Consider the following 21,412-nt stretch of genomic DNA (forward strand, 5'->3'; position numbering starts at 1 on the left):
CTGAATGAACAGTGTGTCCTAGAGATGGGCCACCTCCCTAGTTTGGAGTAGCAAAATCCTCAGTGATGAAGATATTTGCTTCCTTTCTTGTAACATGTGCATAGTAGGGGTGCAGTAAATGCTTGTGGCTAAACGGAAGTTATAAATGAATGAATTAGGAGGAGGGCAATATATCACGTAGGATTTGCTTTGTATCCAGCTGCACATAATAGAAAGCCCACATCATGGGGCCTTTAATCAGACAGTTGTTTTTTCCGCCTCTCATTTAAAAATTGATCCAGGCTTAAGCAATCCAGCACTGCTGTAGGGGTGAATTTCTGTGATTCTTCTGGATTTGTTTTGTCATAGTCAGACAAGATGACAGCTTCACCTCCAGCCACCATGCCCATTTTCAGGCATGAAGATGGAATAAGGGCAAACACAGAAAAGCCACCCCTGGTGTAGGGCATCGTGAGTAGAACACTTAGGAAATCCCAGAGAAATTAAGTTCAAATATTTTATAAGCAATTTTTATCAATATGTAATGCATGTCCCTGTGTGTTCTACTTAGATACTGTCTCATTAAGACTTTTTACTCATTTGTGGGATGTGGACAATAATAGTTGTAACATCCAAGGGTTGTTGTGAATCTTAGTTTATACATGTTCAGCTCTTACAACAGTACTTGGCACCTAGGAGGTAAATAATAAATCTTTACTATTTCTGTCGTTATTACTGGAGCCCTGGTGGCACAGTGGTTAAGAGCTCAGGCTGCTAACCAAAAGGTCAGCAATTTGAATCCACCAGCCGCTCCTTGGAAACCCTATGGGTTGGTTCTACTCTGTTCTGTAGGGTTGCTATGAGTTGGAATCAACAACAACAGGTTACAGGTTATTGTTATTACTAGAGAGCAGGAAGAGTGAATACAACCACACACAATTTGGTAGTGATAGTAATCTGGTGAGGATAGAGAAATAATACCAGGCCAAAAAGATCTGGTGAAATAATACAAATTGAAAATGAAAGAATGGATATATCTGGGAAAAAATTGAAATAAATGAATTAGTGAGTGAAAGAGACTATCACAGTGATAGAAAATAAGGAGTCCTTGGGTGGCGCAAATGGTTAAGTGCTGGCCTAATAACTGAAAGGTTGGCAGTTCGAATCTACCCAGAGGTGCCTTGAAAGAAAGGCCTGGCAATCTACTTCCAAAAGATCACAGCCATTGAAAACCCTATGGAGCAGTTCTACTCTGACACACATGGGTTTGTCATGAGTTGGCATCAACTCGACAGCAACTGGTTTGGTTTTGAAAATCAGCCTGTGTTAATTGGAGTGGCAACAAATGAGCATTTATGTGTGGTAGCAACACACACACACATGAATTACCTTGGTATTCCTACCACTTTCCAGCTATGAACTTAGGCAGATCGTTGTCTTTCTTAAGCCTCGTTTCCTTGTGTAGCTACTATAGCCTCAAGGAGTTGGTAAAGTAAATGAAATAAAATACCTAGCAAGCCCTATGGTAACCAGTTGCCATTGAGTCGATTCCAACTCATAGCAACTCTATAGGACAGAGTAGAACTGCCCCATAGTGGTTGCAAGGAGCAGCTGGTGATTCAAACTGCTGACCTTTTGATTAGCAGCTGAGCTCTTAACCACTGTACCAACAGGGCCCCAAGGCGCATGGTAGGTAGTATATTTTGCTGTTTGCATGTCAGTTTCTTCTTCCTATTCCTCTTCCTGAGATGATATGAGATAATATTTTTAGGGTATGTTAACCATTCCCCCATACCAAGAGGAGGCAAACTAACTGATGAAAAATATGGACATCTGTAAGGAAGAACCCATGTCTTAGTTCATCTCTGATTCTTGTTGTTGTTACTAGTTGCCATCAAGCCGATTCCTACTCATGACAACTGTATCTGTGCAGAGTAGAACTGCACTCCATAGGGTTTTCAAGGCTGTGACCTTTTAGAAACAGATTGCCAGGCCTTGCTTCCAAGGTGCCTCTGGGTGGGTTTGAACCACTAATCTTTCAGCTAGTAGTCCAGTGCTTAACCATTTACACCATCCAGGGACTCCTCTGATCCTTAATGGTTCCATATCATTGGTGTCTGAAATGAAGAAAGCAGGAATGGGGATAGAAGGACAAGAGGATAGACAGGAGAATGAAGGGAGGAAAGTTACTGAAAAAATGTGAATAACTTGGCTTGTCTCCAGAAAGTACTCATCTCAAAAGATTTTAGAATTTGTCAGTTGTTTTAATAAATTGTTTTTATGTGAGCTAAATTAGCCATGTGTTTTAGATAAGAAAACTGGAGCAAGGTGAAGTAATTTAATGATTTTCAATTTTTTTCTAGTAAGTGGATATATTCAGAATTGAATCCAACTATCCCTGGTGACACATTGCTTGATCTCAGTCACTTGTGAAATGTGTATCAAGGAGTATATTATTAAAACGAGTTACCATTGAGTTGATTCTGATTCATGGAGAGCTCATGTGTGTCAGAGTAGAACTGCGCTTCATAGGGTTTTCAATAACTGATTTTTCAGAAGTAGATCACCAGACTTTTCTTCTGAGGTGCCTCTGGCTGTACTCAAACTTCCAGCCTTTCAGTTAGCATCTGAGTGTATTAACTGTCTGCAGGATTCCAATATATAATGAATAATAGTATAATAAGAGATAAAAATTTGTGAATGATGTAGTCCATATTGCAAGTTTAACTATGTATCTATGTACTTTAAGCATTGCAATGCTTACTTAAAGGAGAAAGAAAGGGGTGGAGTTTCAGCTAGTAATATTACAAGTATAATAATATATTAATATAAATAAATTAATAATAAAATAATTATGCCCATGAGAGTTTTGTCATTACCATTATTGGTAATATGGTCCACCATGTTGTCTTACAGATAAGGGGTTAAGAAGGATTAGTCTCACGAATAACACTTTCCCTGTGCAAAACCTAAACACACATAATATCACAAATAACTTGGGGTTGGTGTATACAAACAGTTGATTCTTACTTGAATAATTTAAGGGAAGGCCCCTTCCCTTTCCACCTATTTCCCATTTTTGATCTACAAAATATCTGATACAGCAAAACCTTTCTATAATTTTGCAAAAAGAATATATTAAATTCAGTGTATTTTGTCAATATTTACTGCTTTTCTTTCCTTATCAGGACTTTATTTTGGAAAATGATATAGTAAGAGCAGTGAACTAAGTACTCAGAAAATGGGGAGCTCATCTCATCTCTGCCCCTTGGGAAATTCGTTCAATTCTCTAAACCTCATCTTCTTCATCTATAAAATACCCATTGTTGACAAGTCGGTTCTGACTCATAGAAACCCTATAGGACAGAGTAGAGCTACCTCATAGAGTTTACAAGGCTGTGATCTTTATACAAGTAGACTGCCACATCTTTCTCCTGTGGAGCGGCTGGTGGGCTCAAACCACTGACCTTTTGTTAGCAGCCAAGTGCTTAACCATCACTATAAAATAGGGATGATCAAGTTGTACAACCTATCAGACAAGATTGTGGGGAAGATTAAACAGGTGCTTTGTAAATTACAAATGCTATACAAATGTAAAATACTTGTAATTATAGAGAAGTGGGTGTTTTTATTATTTGGTTATAAATAACTTAATGAAAATTTTGCAAAAATAGATTAGTGTCAATGGATTTATATATTTTTCCAGTAAGAAAACACTTGTGCAGAAAATCTGATAAATACATAACAACAATATATCATTGGAAAAATCTGAGAAAGTTCCAAGGAAGATCAAAATTCTTTTTTCCTTGTGATAGAAACTATAGTATGTCTTGAATCCAATAATTTTGTTTTATTTGGAGTTTCTCTAAAAATGTAGAATCTTAAATTTTGTTTTAATTATCCACAAAATGAGTATCTTTTAAATGAGACTTAGATCACCTTACACTTTCCAATAGCACATATTTTAATTCTACATTAAAACAAACTCCAGGAGCAATATTAAGTCTGCAGTATTTGACTCCAGTTGTGGAATTTGGAGTAAATGTTGATTCAAATGTCAATTTAAGAATCTAGAGACCCATTTTAGTATAGTTGTATGCTGTGACAGTCATGGAGGTATGCCGCTCCTATTTCTTTTCAAGCAGAGCCTGCTCCAAGGAGTGCAGTCAGCTGACAGCCTCCAGCTGTAGCCCCTCATGGATTCCCCCTTAAGTTATCAAGCCATAGCCATGCTCTTCCAGGCGGCCCCCGGTGAGTACCTGAATTGGCAGGATCGTGGGGCCTGGCTATTTCTTGCCAGCACAGGACTCCTCTGTAGATGACAATGTTTGTGCTGAGCTCCCCACTGGACTGGCTGACTTCTCATACCACCTTCTTTTCCCCCTCTCCTTTCACAGCTGAGTGGGACCCTCAGAGTCTGGAGGCTTTCTCTGCCTTTTCCTGCTCCACTCCCTGTTATTTTTCATAGGCACAGTCCCCAATTCATCTCTTATACTTCTAACTCTGTCTCGCCATCTGATTTCTGGAGGACCAAGCCAACACACATATCTATTTTCCCTTGCAAGGTGAGCTTGTAGTGAACAAAACTTGAGGCACATTTCATATAGCTTTGTTTTTACTTAAGGAGCCCTGACGGCGCAGTGGTTAAGCACTTGGCTGCTAACTGAAAAGTTGGCAGTTCGAACCCGCCAGCTCCTCCATGGGAGAAAGATGTGGCAGTTAGCTTTGGTATAGGTTTATAGCCTTGGAAACCCTATGGGGCAGTTGTAGTCTGTCCTATAGGCTCGCTGTGAGTTGGAATCTACTTGATGGCACTGGGTTTCATTTTTGGTTTTACTTGATACCTCAAATGTATTCCTAAGGAAATATCTTTTAAAGCAATTATTTATATTTCAAATTATCTTTGCCCGTTGTTGCTAAGATGCGCTCCTACAGGAAGAAGTTTGGTCCTAATATGTACTAAGAAAAACTCAAATGAGCATTCTTCCTTACCCAGTCCACATGGCTTTTGCTCATTCTTTTTCATAAAGTCTCAGTCTAAGATGACACAGTTAGCTTCTGTTTCACTCAGGTCTTCTCTGTGAGTCCTTGATGGGTAACGTGTTTATTTAGGCAACCCAAACTCGGCCTCCACATCTGCTCCAGGTACACCAGAGAACTCAGTTCGAGCCATAGAAAAATACTTTTCAAACCAAAGTAAGCAGCCCTATTCATTCTCTTCGATCGTAACACTGAAGAACACTGACTTTGGTGGTTACCAGCATAAGCTTTTCAGATATACAGTCTAAAAGAATAGCATAAATTAAAAGCAATCTATGCCATGTTTTATTAAATGTGTGTATCTGAAGATGATGAATACCTTCCTCAATAACTGCTCTGTTCCAGCTTCAGATCACTTTCAAGTTGTTGGCTTTTAGGCCAGGTTTTCATGCCCTGTACAGTAGGCCGATATGGAGCATAGACAAGCTGTTACAGCATTTTCAGTCAATTCTGCCCTGAATTAAGTGAGATGTAGAGAGTTTTTAAAATCAGGTACAGATTCAAGAACTATGCCTTTTAGTCTTAAATTAGGACCAATGTTATTTTTTTAATAATCTGGTGAAACAATCACATAAAGTAGTGATTCCAACTGCATCAGCATCACCAGGGCCACGTCCCAAGTGATTTTGTACAAATTCCCAATCCTCTTCTCCAGATATATTGAGTTAAAAATCTCTGACAGTGGGGCCTGAAAACCTGTATTTTAATCAGCACCTTTAGAGATTTTGGAGCTCTGGTGATGCAGTGGTTCAGCTTTCGGCTTCTAACCAAAAGGTCAGCAGTTCGAGTCCACCAGCCGCTTCTTAGAAACCCCATGGGGAAGTTCTATTCTGTCCTATAGAGTCTCTGTGAGTTGGAATTGACTCAATGGCAAGAGGTTTGGCTTGGTTTAGAGATTTTAATGCTTATCTGGGTGTGGGGATCACTAAATATTTCATTCTCTGAATGACTTAGTCATGGGTTTGGGCATGTCAGTAAGAAACAATATTTGGCAAAGTACCTCTGGAATAGTCTGCTTAAAACTAACCATGAAATAGGCCTAAAGCTACAGGGTAGATTTTTATCCTTTTGTACAATAATAATAGCTATTGTCGCTTGTATAAGGAACCCTAGTGGTGCAATGGTTAAGTACTTAGCTGCTAACTGAAAGGTTGGTGGTTCGAACCTACCAGCTGCTCCTTGGGAGAAAGATGTGGCAGTCTGATTCCATAAAGACTACAGCCTTGGAAACCCTATGGGACAGTTCTACTCTGTCCTACATGGTCACTATGAGTTGGAAGCCATTTGATAGCAATGGGTTTGATTTGGTTTATTGTCACTTGTAGAATGCCTGTTCTATGTCAGCTACATATTCTACACACCATATCTCTTCAATCTTCACATTAGCTCCGTGAGGTAAATAATATTATTTTCCTTATTTTACCCATGAGGAACCTGAGGATTATAGAGGTGAAATGACTTGCCCAAGTTCCATTTCAGACAAGTGATAGACTTAGAATTCAATTCCATGTCTATGTGATTCCAAAGCAAAAGGTTTACTAGCAGTATAACATGTCTTCTTTTCATAACTGTATTCCCTTGTAACTGAATATATTGTCTATACTTTTCAGTCCATTGCTTTGTCCCTAGATTCAGACCACTTAATGCTTGTGGGAAATGGGAGACTCTCAGAACTGTTGCTAGGTCCAACAATATAAGAAATGTCAAAGACAAGCTTACTTATGACCATTAATAAAATTAACCAAGTATTTACTGTTCTTCACTCTAGTCCTACATAAAGCTACATCAAGAGGAGAAATGCTAATTTCAAACTAATTACTAGAAAATGAAAAAGAGAAAACAAAGAATGCAGGAAATGTGGTGGAAGGCATATTAAAAAGCAAAACAAAAAACAGTTTCTTGATAAGAAAGGTATTTTTGTGTACTGGGATAGGCAATGGTCCATGCAGAATTGGAGAGAAAGTATATTTACATATTAGTCAGGAACAAGATTGCATCTAGGTGTTCCTGTTTCCACTCAGAAAGCTCCCCCTCTTCCCACCCCATCACATTTTAGGTATCAGTAAGGTATACAAATACTCCAATATCTAAGATTTAATTCATAAGATTCATAAGATTTATTCATATTGCAAGTTGAGTTCTCTTTTAGGCACAAAAGTGTTACAGATATGAGTTTTCAGTCTTTAGACTGTTTTAGTAGCAAAGGTTAGCAGTTTGAATCCACCAGCTGCTCCCTGGAAACCCTATGGGGCAGTTCTCCTCTGTCCTGTAGGGTCGCTCTGAGTCCGAATCAACTCTATGGCAATGGGTTTTTTTAAAAATGGAAACAATGATATATTAGAATTTTCTGCCACCAAGTGGTAATAATGCTTCTTTGCACCATTGGGCGAGTTTTCCTTTACATACTATTTCTTTGTATTATTTAATTTTTAACAAATATATATTAAATACCTACTATATGGTGTAGTAGTTAAGAGCTATGTCTGCTAACCAAAAGGTTGGCAGTTCGAATCCACCAGCCTCTCCTCGGAAACCTTAGGGGTAGTTCTGCTGTGTCCTATAGGGTCGTCATGAGTTCAATCAACTCAATGATATTGGGTATGTATTAGATACTGATTAGAAATTTTTGCTGAAAAAATAATATATTTGCATCCAAAACTTGGTATTTCAGAATTAGAGCACAACTAGTCACATCAAAATGACCCAAATGAATTTATAGCTGCTCAGTCATATACCAAATGGCATAGTGGTTAAGAGCTCAGCTATTAACCAAAAGGTCGGTAGTTTGAATCCACCAGCTGCTCCTTGGAAACCCTATGGGGCAGTTCTACTCTGTCCTATAGGGTCACTATGAGTTGAAATCGACTCGATGGCAATGGATTTGTTTTTCATTTTTTTTGTAGCCATATACCAGTTAGTTTGCCCCCCCCCCCCCAAGGGCACATCTGGTAATGTCTGGAGATAGTTTGAGTTGTCACAACTCGGGGGAATGTGGGGGGTACTACTGGCATGTAGTGGACAGAGGCCAGGGATGCTGCTAAACATCTACAATGCAAAGGACAGCCTCCACAACAAAGAATTATCTGGCCCAAAATTAGTGTTGCAGTTGAGAAACTATGAATAAACTGTAGCTGTGATAATCGATACCTTAAAGTTTACAGTCTGGAAAAATCCACAATCGTACACATTCTCAAATTAATTTGTGACTTTTCTGCATCTGTTAATCTGTTATCTCTTGTGTGCTATCTGGTCTGTAAAATACTGCCTCATGCCTTAAAACCAATTCCCCGTTTCAACTCTATCCTTACCATGTGGTTGAGCTGCAATCAACTGGTTCATAAACCCAGATAGTAAACATCTTGTATAGCAAGGTGTCTAGCAACTAAGCAAAAGTCCATCAGCTACCAAAAAGCACCCCTGCCTTCATTCATTCATTTCACCAACCAGCATGTTTTAAGCACTTCCGTATTCCAGGCAGTACTAGCACTAGGGACACTGGGATGAACTAAACGAAGTCCCTCCTCACGTGGAACCTAGGGGAATATAGACAATAAACATATACCCAGACCGGTGAACAAAATAATCATTGACTGTCACGTGTGTTATGAAGGAAACAAAAGGCCTAGCTTCCTCAAGATTAACAAAGAAAATCTGTTTTACATGGATTGGGCAGGGATAGCCTCCAGAGGTGTAGCAAGGGTATCGAGCACCCAGGGGCAATCTCTAAATTATGCCCCCCCTTCAATTCAAGTGTCCAGGGGTAATCTCTAAATTGCCCCCCCCCCCACAATTTGAGTGCCTGGTGGTAATCTCTAAATTGCAGCCCCTACCCCCCAATTTCAAGATGAATAGATGTTGATAGCTACAAGACATCAGCAGAAAGGCTTTCCCCCCTCTTGTCTGGCTGCCTCACTCAGGTGCCTTTTTTATTGGTGGCGCCTGGCAATGTTACTCAGTGCCCCATTGGGTGCCCCCTTGGACTTACATCCGGGGGCAAGTACCTCCCTCTGTCTGTCCCCCATGCATTTAGCCTCTCTGCAGAGCTAAAATCCAGAGGATGAGACCCAACAAGGCAGCCAGGCAAAAGCCTAGGAAAAGAATGTTTCAGGAATTCAGAACAGCAAACACAAAGGCCTTAAATTAGAAAAGATCAAATGGAAGAAGATCTGTGTGACTGGAGGTAGCACATTAGTAAAATATTAGGTTAAAAAAAAAAAAGGATTATCTCCATAGGCATATGTGTTTTGAAGCCAACTTAACTGGTGCTGATTGGCATATCCGAATATTAAAGACTGCTAATTAGCCTTCAGAAAAATTCCAAAGAAGCATAATTTCTCACTTTTCTATTTCTATAAACACTTTTTGGATGTAATGAATGATTAGAGATATCAGGTATCAGATTACAGATTTGCAGTCATGAGGTCATGAATACACGGTAAATTAAAGGTATAATCCACAAATAATGCCTTTGCTAGACTCTGTCCCTATGGTTATGAACCTGTCCTCACTCTCCTTGCTGTATCATAACATCTGGGGGATGCATGTGAGTTCAAACCTGGTCCTCATTTTTAATGAAGGCCTTAAGGCATAAATCATAGTTTAAAAGCCAGGGTTCCCATTATATGATTTAAAATATGATGCTGAAGTTTGCATACGTTTCACAGATTTATAAATTAGTAGAGCTTAAAGGACTATAGAGGTCAACTAGACCACTCCCTTCATTGTCAGAAAAGATTATAGAAAGTTTAAGCATCTTGCCTAGTGTTTCATCCACGTCTCCAGTTTTCCATCAAGTGCTCTTTTTGAGAACCAAAACCAAAACCAAACCCATTACCACTGAGTTAATTCCAACTCATAGCGACCCTATAGGACAGAGTAGAACTGCCCCATAAGGTTTCCAAGACTATAAATCTTTACAAAAGCAAACTGCCACATCCTTCTCCCATGGAGCAGCTAGTGAGTTTGAACCGCCGACCTTTCGGTTAGCAGCTAAGCGCTCAACCATTGTGCCACCAGGCCTCCTTTGAGAACCAATCCTGTTGCTTCCTTTAATTTGGTGAATTGTACAGTTTGATTCTGACAATTTTTCGAGTCCAAATAAGAAAGAACATACGGACATTTTGCTGACAGTTTTAAAGGGTGGTAAAATAAAAAGGTAAATAGCTACATGAGAAAGAAGGATATCTGAACAATATTTTGAAAGTTGTATATTGTTTTTATGGATCTTATCAGCCTTGTGCTATTTTCCCTATTATTAGAACTGAGTTAGACTATAATTGTTTATGTTCCCAATTGAAGATCCAGAACGTGGTACAGCACCTTATATAGAGAAAACCAAAAACCCACTGCAGTCAACCCACTGATTCTGATTCATAACGACCCTATAGGACAGAGTAGAACTACCCCTTAGGGTTTCTGAGGCTGTAACTCTTTACAGGAGCAGATTGCCACATCTTTCTCCGGTGGAGCAACTGGTGGGTTCGAACCGCAGATGTTTTGATTAGCATCCCAGGGATCAACCACTGCACCACCAGGGCTCCTCTTGTGTAGAGAGGGCACTCAGTAAATAGTTGTTAAATGGATGAATGAGTGCTTTAATGAGCTGTCTTAATTCAGCATGTGGCCATTTAAAGCATCAAGACATTGAAGTTAAGCAAGGATTTTAACTGAGCCTCACTGAGCTTTACATAAACATAAATGGTACCATTGTTGTATACCATGCAGTCGATTCTGACTCATAGTGACCCTATAGGACAGAGTAGAACTGCCCCATAGGGTTTCCTAGGCTGTAATCTGCTGGGCTGATTGCCAGGTCTTTTCTCCCAGAGAGTGGCTACTGGGTTGGAACTGCCAGGAACTGTAGATCGTGACTACCTTTGAATGCAGTCTTGAAGCATTTCTTCCCATGGAAGACAGTTGTGCTACCTAATTAAATGTACTCTTGAGGCATTTATGGAGTCCCTGGGTGGCAAAAATGGTTACGCTCTTGACTACTAGTCAAAAGGTTGGTGGTTTTAACCCACCCAGATGCACTTCAGAAGATAGGCCAGGCGATCTGCTTCTGAAGGGTCACGGCCTTGAAAACCTTATGGAGCAGTTCTACTCTGCACACATGGGGTGGACATGAGCTGGAATCGACTCAATGGCAACTAAGAGTAACAGAGGCATTTGTACCAAAAACATATAAATTTGGAGCTGCTCTGTTTTGCTCAGGCTCTCCTATTTACTTCTGTTTAAAACTCATTTTTCCCTTTAGGAAATGAATTTTAATGTCTTCTCAGAATGTTAACATACTATATTACTACCTTTACTGAAGATTGCTTTAATTCTTTATTTGCCTGTTCACGCATATATATTATATGGAAAGGGCTGTCCAAACGGAATCCTGTACATATCCTAAAAATCAAATGAATTCATTAGTGCTTTGCTGGCACCTGAATTCTATCTTACAATCAAGTCTTAGTCTGGTGTTTATTCAGAATTGCCTTCAGACTCTACTGTAGGTGTGGCTGTTGAACCCTCATCAACAGCACTCCTGAGATCACCACCTTCTCAACTCATTGCCTCTCCTTCTCCCTTTACCCTCTACCTCTAGGAAGGGCAAATCATCACTCTCATGTCACCATGACTGAAGGCACAAAATCTAAGAGACTCCTTAGACAACCTCTAATAGCCATTGAAAGATTGAACACAACTAAAGTGCCACTGGTTTGACAGAATGTTAAATGAGTTAAGCTAAAGTGGCATTAAATAGATAGATGAGACTATTTTATTTACATGTATATGATATTTATTAGTTCTATATACAACACTGGAGCCCTGGTGGCACAGTGGTTAAGAGCTGCAGCTGCTAACCAAAAGGTTGGCAGTTCGAATCCACCAGCTGCTCCTTGGAAACCCTATTGGGACTCTGTTTTGTAGGGTCGCTATGAGTCAGAATCAACTCGATGGCAATGGCTTTGGTTTATATATAGATATAGATATATAAAAACACTAATAAATAATCTTATTACATTATCTGAAATGAATATTAAATAAGAATTTCTAATTCTTCTTAAATTACAGCTTGGACACAGTAAGCAATCTAGTATAAGGAGCTCGGAAGATTTCCATTTAAATAGCTTCAATAATCCTCCAAGACAATATCAGGTAAGCATGACATTTTAAAGAAATAAGGCTAGTTATTTGTAGTTTTTATATTTTCAAATTGTGTAATTCTTTAAATAAAAATGAATTAGTAGGATTTTTCTGGATCTCAAAATAATACTTTAATTCACTAAATATGTATTAAGTAAATACCATGTGCCAGGTACTTTCTAGGTGAAGAAGATACATAAGTAAACAAAATCGACGAAGTCTTGGCATCATGGAGCTTAGAGTTTACATGCTCATTGTAAAATGTCTAACCCTACCAAAACATCATAAAGAAGAGAGTGAAATTCACCTCAAATCTCACCATTCAAAGACTGTTTACTTTTGGTGGATTATATGTATGTGTATCATTTTACGTACATTTTATATATGCACATTTATATTTACATACATAAATTTAATCTATCAAGTCCCTGGGTGGTGCAAATGGTTAAGTACTCAACTATTAACTGAAAGGACCTTGAAAGAAAGGCTTGGCTGTCTATTTCCAAAAGATCACAGCCATTGAAAACCCTACTAAGCACATTTCTACTCTGAAACACATAGGATTGCCATGAGTTGGAATTGACTTGATGGCAACTGATCTGATTTTTTTTTAATTTAATATATACATTAAGTACTGTAAATGTGTATGTAATCTTACATAAATGAGTTAATAGTACTGATATAATGAGTAATAGTTTTGTAGCCTGTGTTTTTAACTCCACAAAATATATATTCATATTTTAATCAATGTATAGTATTCCTTCATATAAATATATGATAATTAAAATACTTCCCTATTAATGGATATTTAGAGATTTTTTTCTACTATTATAAGTAGTACTACCATTAATATGGAGCTCTGAGGGCACAGTGGTTAAGCATTCGGCTGCTAACCAAAAGGTCGGCAGTTTGAATCCACCAGGCAGTCCTTGGAAACGAGATTCTGCTCTGTCCTATAGGGTCGCTATCAGTCGGAATTGACTCAATGGTAACAGGTTTGGTTTCAGGTTTTTGGTACCATGAATATACTTGTCCATCTATCCATTTATCTCCTTAGAATAAGTTCCTGGAAGTGGAGTTTTACTGCCCACCTTTTAATTTTTGGGCTTAGGTGGTAAGATTTGGTTTGGTTATATAATCATCCAGAATGTCCTGAGTACGTGCTGAGCCTCCAACTTACCATGAAAAGTACTGTGCAGTTGATTCCCTTTATTCGTGGTAGTTATGTTCTATAAAGTTGCTCCACACTTTGAATTAACGAATACTGAACCATTGCTCTAGGGGAAGGACAAGTTTAGGTTCCTAAGAGCCTCTAGTCACATTTTCATCAACCAACCAAAACATAACCTTATTTTATGTGTGTTTCTGTTTAAAGACACCTTATTTAATATATACGGTCATTTCATCAACATTGAATTCACAGCCTGTAGCTCATGCCTGATCAAAGCTTATCTAACACAGGTTGTTTTTTCTGTAAGGCATATCACAACCTTCTTGCATTTAGGAACTCTAAACAGCATTTCAGTACTATGCTTGGGGCCTTTTTAAGCAAGGTTATCACCTACAAACAGAACAAAACTGCACAAAATGTGGCATTAAACAGACTGTGTCACGGATTGAATTGTGTCCCCCCAAAAATATCTGTTAACTTGACTAGGTCATGATTCCCAGTACTGTATGATTGTTGACCATTTTGTCATCTGATGTGATTTCCCTTTGTGTTGTAAACCCTATCACTGTGATGTTAATCAGATAGATTAGCAGCAGTTATGTTGATGAGATCTACAAGCTAGGATAGTGTCTTAAGCCAATCTCTTTTGAGATATAAAAGAGAGAAGTGAGCAGAGAGACAGGGGAACCTTGTACCACCAAGAAAGCTGCGCTGGGAGCACAGCACATCCTTTGGACCCAGGGTCCTGCATGGAGAAGCTCCTAGTCCAGGAGAAGATTGATGACAAGGACCTTCCTCCAGAGCTGACAGAGAAAGCCTTTCCCTGGAGCTGAAACCCTGAGTTTGGACTGGTCACCTACTAGACTGTGAGAGAATAAATTTCTCTTTGTTAAAGCCATCCACTTGTGGTATTTCTTTTAAGCAGCACTAGATAACTAAGACAGACTGCAAAAAGGATCTTTGTCTTCAGTATGAGAACTGAAACAAGAAGGCCAAGCGTCACCTTGTTTGACCTGAGCTGGGAATGTGCACGTATGGCCACTCAAATTTTTGGCCACTGTGTGCATTTTTGGGGAAGGATAATTAAAAACAAAATCTCTTGCCAACCCATATAAACTCTTCACAAAAGTAGAAGAGAAAAAAATAGTTTTATTATTGAGCAAGCATTAAACCAGAATGTGATGTGTATCACAGGTAATCTGCCAAAGAGATTGCAAAGACAGGAATTTTATCCTTTTATACAGTCGAGCAGCTGTAACCCATTTCATAGATTTTCTCAAGAGAAACAGTTACTGTTGTTAGCTGCCATCAAGTCGACCCTAACTCATGCTACCGCACGCACAATAGAGCAAAACCCTGCCAGGTCCTGCACCATCCCCATGATCAGTTGTAGAATGGACTGTGATAATGCATAGGGTTCTCACTGTCGGATTTTTGGAAATAGATCACCAGTCCTTTCTTCCTGGTCTTAGTCTGGAAACTTCACTGAAACCTGTTCAACATCATAGCAACACACAAGCCTCCACTGACAGATGGGTAGTGGCTGCTCATGAGATGAATTGGTCAGGAATTGAACTCAACTATTCTACATGGAAGGCGACAATTCTACCTCTGAACTTTTACTAGTCCTCAAGTAAGAGAACTTGACAGAACCGTTTATCGTTTGTAGTTCATCTTAAATTCACCTGGTAATTGGGATAGCCACGTGGGCTTGCTAATGGCCTTTATCCACAGGACAAAAAGAAGTTAATTCCTCACATCTTTATGACTAGAGGTAGGTTTGTAACTTGAAACCAAGAGCCTACTGAAGTTAGGCTTCTATCCTCCCAGGAAACTGGGAGATATGGATGCTTCTTCCTTAACTGATTACATTTCAAAGAGATGACTTCCAGGACTTTGAGGAAGCATTCCTGGGTTGTAAAATTGGCAAGAGGCTTACTTAGATTTTAAAAAGATTTGCGTACATTTCAGAGAGGCAGAGAAAGAAGTTACAATTTTTCTACATTTAAATGCTCTAAGAAAAGGGAGAGAAGGTGAAATCTCCTCCCTTTTGTTCAACAGGGAAAATCATGCCTCTCTCTTTTCCTTTCTTACTTCTAATTTGTATTTGCCCTTACAGCATGTCTGCGAACGACTAAGAAAGTGATGCAAGTATTGATTTTGGGGGTTACAAGTAAACTTTACTGAGTAGGTGAATTTGCAGATGCAGAATCCATGAATAATGAGGATCGATTGTATATAGTAAAAGCCACATGTATGCGGAGAAATTTTATTACTTTCAAACTAGCCATTCCAAAATTATTAGTAAGTTTAAAATCAAAAGTAAGTATACATGTTGGTGAGGGGAGAACAAAAATGTGCACATTTGACTAATTTCTCGCCTCCACATGCAGTATTGGAAGGCCATGTATTGTTCTACTACTTTTCAAATAAAATACACGCAATGGACATAGAAGATTAGATGTTTGCTTTAAAATGATTATTTTTCTCAAAAATTAACTTTTGAGTCATTGGCCCAGGTGATGTGAAAATTGCACTAAAAAGAAAAAACTTGTAGACATTATATATTCTCTGCCAGCTAAATCATCTTAATCTTTGATAGTCATCACTCCCAAAGTGCTTACCAAAAGGCGGATGACTCAGACTTACTCCAAATGAGAGATCTGTCATGTGTTAAAAATTTGTATAGATCAAGAGTTAACGTGGCTTCCCTGGGCCAAGAGCCAAATAAAAATTAGTCATAAAGCCATTTGCAAGAAACAAAAATTTTACGCAGAATTGAAATTTAGGCAAGTTTTCCTTATCAGCATGGGTTAGCAACACTCATCCAATCAACATAAACCAGCTTAGCCTTCAGGGGCCAACTTTCCCAAAGCAAAAGGAAAATTAAATGTGATTAACAATCAAAGCATAGGGCAAGATACTTGCTCATCTAAGCTTTAAAAGCGCATTGTAACTGTATAAACTTGCACCCCTTCGCCATTTCCAGTTTGGGGTGCTCCGTCTTTGAGAGCAGTTTCTTCATCAATAAACCTTGTTTACTCTAATTGACTCATTGATCAAATTGTTTTCTTTTGACACATTGAGAGTAACACTGAGCTGGATTTCTCGTTTCTCTGTCTAGAAAATAATGAAGAGGCTCATTAAAAGATACGTACTGAAAGCCCAGATAGATAAGGAGAGTGATGAAGTGAATGAAGGTGAGTTGAACACAGGGACAAGTAGGCCCCTAAGAGTGAGCCAGATTATCCGGCCTGATGCAGAGCTGGAGGAGAGCTGGAGAGATGAGTGTGGAAGGGTGAGCTTCAAGGGGAAGGGAAGAATGGACATCATCAACCATTAATACCGTTAAATACTAGGGAACAGGCTGTTTCTCCACAGTTGGGGCAGAGGTCACTTGCTAGGTAAATAACTATTGTTTTTGTTGGGGGGGGGTGGGGCTCCTAGGGAAAAGAATGTGATTGAGAAGACAAGGGACTGCTGGCCCAACCGTGCAACATTCACCACTAACATTTCCCTTTCACTTACTTTGGGAGGACTTTCATTGTAACTTGTTTTATAATCTCTTCATTCACTGATATACTTCACTGAGAAAATAGAAACCTGCTCCATTAGGAAGATAATTCCTTTGAAAGGTGTGTGTGCAATTAGGACTGTTTCAACCTATCCTAGAATTACCAGTGTCTATGCATTACGTGGAGCCCTGGTGGTGTAGTGGTTAAGAAGTCTACTGCTAACCAAAAGGTAGGCAGTTCAAATCCGTCAGCTGCTCCTTTGAAACGCTATGGGGCAGTTCTACTCTGTCCTGTAGGGTCTCTATGAGTCAGAACCCACTCAATCGCACCTAACAACAACATACATTATGTATTATTTGACTTCTTATTGCTCTTGTTTTTCAAAGGAGAACTGAAGGAAATTAAACAGGACATCTCAAGTCTGCGCTATGAACTCCTTGAAGAAAAATCTCACAATACAGAAGACTTAGCAGAACTTATTAGAAAACTTGGGGAGAAATTATCAATGGAACCACATCAAGAAGAAAGCAACAGATAATGCAAAGACTTCCTTAGAAATTCATATTTATTTGTCCACTTGAAGCCATATTATTTTCAGATTTATTTTTTTAAGTACCAATATGCCCTCCTTTTCAACAAGGAAAAGTTGAGATAACTTGGGTCATTCTATCATACTGAACGCTAATATTCAATATTTTTGGTGATTAAATTTCATTGTTCAGGTGAAAGTTTGCAGACTGTGATGAGAATTATGACCATTTGTTTGGTGCTTGTTTTATAAGCTGCTTTCTCGGATGTAACTATCGTGATGATGTCATTGCCTCGTAGCATAGGCCTCGGAATCTTCTCTGCTCATAGGCAGACCCAGCGCTCCCTGTGTGGTACTTCTCCTGAAGGTGATTTCAGGCACCTTCTTGCCTGCTCCGTGGGTCTTCTGCTGGTGACTTCTAGCCCTGAAATTTGGGGAAAAAATAATCTATGGCTGATCAGAGAATGTGGTTTAATCACCTTTCCTGCTTAGCCCCCAAATAATGTGATTCTTGTGTGCAAAAATGGGCTTAAATTTTTCCCAAATTTTCTGGTTCATCCCTTTGAAAACATTACACTGAACAGTGAAAAAGTATTTCCCCACTTAACCCTGGAAATTTGTTCCGGTTGTGGGTGTCTGTGCACGTGTGCGCGCGTGTGCATGAAATGTTTGCAGCTAATGTGGACACGTGAAAGCTCTTTGTTAAAATTTTTTATAGTAACTGAAAAGGTACTGGAGAAGTAAGAGCCCTTTATTGGAGATGTATCAAAGGCACAAAAAAAAAAAAAAATGTGGCTGTTTGGGCCAATCATAGCACAATTTTGTGCCATTTGGGCATTGGCAGATGTATTCTCACATGTGGCTATTGAACGTAAAGAGGGAAAAATAAAAGTATGGGAACTAGCAATAATTATCTCCCTCTCTCAGTATGTTCTAAACCCCTCCCAAAGTATAAAAAATAGGAATTTGCATTCCTGAGCATTTGTCAAGAGGGTGTTGTTACTTTCTGATGATGTGAGGCAATATCTGAAACATCTAAGAGAGAAATGAAGTTTCATCTGTTCAACTGCCCAAAGACTATCGAATTTAGATGATGCTGGTCATTATCTGGAAACCCTAGTGGCGTGGTGGTTAAGAGCTACAGCTGCTAACCAAAAGGTCAGCAGTTTGGATCCACCAGGCTCTCCTTGGAAACCGTATGGGGCAGTTCTACTCTGTCCTGTAGGGTCGCTATGAGTCGGAATCGACTCAACAGCAACGGGTTTTTAATGGGCGTTACCTGAAAGTGCTGCTTTAAATTCAACAAAGAGAGGCTTTGAATGCAAATTTTTAGCTTCATTTTAAAGACTAACTGGCCACAGAAAGTCCTTTTAGCCTCAACCTTGACTTAGTTTAAATCAAAGAACCTTTATGTAACCAGATCAGAAAATATGGCTGGAAGTTTTTATTCAGCAATTTTGTTTTTGTGGGTATTGCTTATTGGGAAGTTACTTACTGAGGCAGGGAAGGTCTGTTTGCAAATGTTTTGTGACAATATTTGAATCAGAAGTTGTAAAAATCACCCTCATACCAAATGCACTTTCAGAAAATTAATATAACCGAACATTCACAAAATCTGTGTCCTGTGCCATACAAGAGCTTTGCCTTCATGCCGAGGACAATTCTATGATAGCACATGGGCTCGATCCAAAATATTCTAGAAGAGATATTCAGATCCCTGGGTGTCTTTTTTAAGTTGGATTGACTTGACAAGTTATGAAGCTTAGGGAAATGTCAAGGCATGACCATGAGTTCTTCAGTAAAGGGCAATACCCTACAAGATACCTGTTATTGTTCAAAATCAGTATGCCCTGAAGTCAATGAATTTTCCTCAAAGTGCAGCTGAGATGGCATCCCCTAATCTTACTTTAATTGGAAGATGAAAGAGAATCCATCATATTTGAAGGAAGGTTTTTAAAATTCCAACAAGAGCTTAATAAAGCATATTGTCAAAGGATGGTCGTAAGCATCATAAAAGTCTCAAAACACTGGCTTTAAAGCCTGTATTCACGTCACAGTTTAACCTTTTGAGTAAGGTGATTAATAAGTTGAAATGTATTTATCCAAATTGTTCCCTTTGTCATATTTCTCTCTTCAGATTTGATGCTGATATTTTCTAGGTTTAGGTACTAAGAGAAGGACAGAACAGGAATGTCTGGTGGTCACCCTGACTACACAGCTGCTTCCTGCGAGGCCAGTCCTGCCCTCTCCTCACTGCAGACCCATCACCAATGAACTAAACTTAAGTGTCCTTGTCTTTGTACAGCAATGCCTGGTTTTACTCTTTGCTGCTCTCATTACTCTGAACCTAAGAAATAGCCAAATTCAAATTGATTTTACTAGGTCCAGAAAATGAATTACAGCATCTACTATTATTGCCTCAAAAATTTGCCAGAGACTGAAAAGGGTAGAAAATGAGTGTCAGACCTCAAGGAATTTGCAACCAAGTGGAGGAATAGGACTTCATACAACTATTAAGAAACGTTTTCTGAGCACCTGCCATGTGCCAGGCACTGTGAGGTGAGCTTTCCATGCATTATCTAATTAAAGTTAATCCTTACAACAACCGCACAAGATAGGTACTATTATTATCCCCATTTTAGAAATGAGAAAACTATGGATTTTAGAGGCTAAGTAACTTACAAAAAGTGTCAGAGCCAGGAATGAAGCCCAGGCCCACATCACTGCAGAGGCCTCACCCTTACCTGTGGTCTTGACCGGCCATATTGCAGGGTGGTTATCTTGTTATGCAGCTTATGTTTCTAACACCCTAAGTTCTGTGTTACATGTCAAGTGCAGAAAGAGACAATAGCATTGATCAAGGAAGTCTGTGGATAAAGAGAAGATTTGACTTCAGGAGGATTACAAATTTAAAAAAAAAAAAAAAAGAATAAGAGATGGAGATGTATATTTAGGGTTGGGGACAGTATGAGCAAGGTCAAGCATTGGGCATGAATATGGGCCCTGGAGGAGCTCCTGAGAAAGAAGAAGTTAACTCAAAGGCTGTGGCTCAGTGAGGAGAACAGATTGACTCAGGAGCAAATGTTTTGATTTTATTTGAGCAGCCTATCCTACCCATCTAGGATGATTCTGCTAAGAAAGGACCTTATCACTATGTGAATAGTGAAAACAAACCAAACTCTCAATTAAAATGGAGAGACTGTATGTCGGTATTTGCCAATCAGGCAGACTAACTGACCAGTTCCCTAGTATAATCCCTGCCAGGACCAATTTCTAGCTTCAAGCCAAAGAAGACACCAGCCACAGATGATGTTTCTTCAAGTAGCAGCTTCTAAGCATGGCCCACATCACTCCTGATTCTAAGGAGCAATATAGTCTTCATCTTTACTCTGAAATCTCCCTTCATCATTGTGTACCAAGCAGGTGTTATGAGAGCCATGCTAGTCATCCCACAGCTCGGTTGATTGGTGCTGGATCTGAGTTCCTACACTTTGTCTACAGTCTGTGCACTTTGCTGTAGAGAGCACAGGTTGAATCAATGGAGAAGCAGAGAAGAGTATGAATTCTTGATCCAGAGTCCTGTTTTGTACTCAGGAGTCCTGTTGCACTCTTGTGTTGTACTCAATTAGGTTTCCAAGTGAGCAAGTCAATCAAAGGCTGTGTGTAAGTGTAACCAGCATCCTAAACTGGATGGAAGTTGAAACACCAGCTGAACATCAGTTGTTGTGCAAACGCTGATGCATAGTCTGAGTCTTTACTTTTACATGTAAAGAGCTGAGATGAGAGGAACACCATGAACTCGCTGAAAGACGTGGGTAATTAAGGTAAATGCATCTTTCTTTTCTTGAATCATTAGAATGATTGCTTGAATTATCTCCTTGACTCTGTGTTTATAGCTACAGCTGTAAATATTTCCACATTCTATACTTTTTAAAATACTTCCCCAGGATGAATTTCATTATAATACTTATTCACAAGTCACAAAAAGCTTTCATTTAGAATCAGTTTTTCCAGAGATTTTTATAAAACTGAATAATTAAA

General features: G+C 39.1%; 1 protein-coding gene across 2 annotated transcripts in view; it reads left to right on the forward strand.

Moving 5' to 3' along the window:
* The window catches only part of TRPC6 (transient receptor potential cation channel subfamily C member 6), a 140,230-nt gene extending 120,869 nt beyond the window's left edge, over positions 1-19,361 (forward strand). Inside the window, exons 11-13 of one of the 2 annotated variants that reach the window (XM_004385868.1) lie at positions 12,085-12,168; positions 16,452-16,527; positions 17,229-17,645. In XM_004385868.1, the coding sequence (XP_004385925.1) occupies positions 12,085-12,168; positions 16,452-16,527; positions 17,229-17,380 (312 nt within the window). In that variant the 3' untranslated portion in view covers positions 17,381-17,645. Of the gene's footprint in view, positions 1-12,084; positions 12,169-16,451; positions 16,528-17,228 lie in introns of both variants that reach the window. The other variant, XM_023740129.1, reaches the window with a different exon arrangement.
* The last annotated feature ends 2,051 nt before the right edge of the window (positions 19,362-21,412 follow it).

Source organism: Trichechus manatus, unplaced genomic scaffold (assembly GCF_000243295.1).
Source record: "Trichechus manatus latirostris isolate Lorelei unplaced genomic scaffold, TriManLat1.0 scaffold00148, whole genome shotgun sequence".
Classification (NCBI taxonomy): domain Eukaryota; kingdom Metazoa; phylum Chordata; class Mammalia; order Sirenia; family Trichechidae; genus Trichechus; species Trichechus manatus.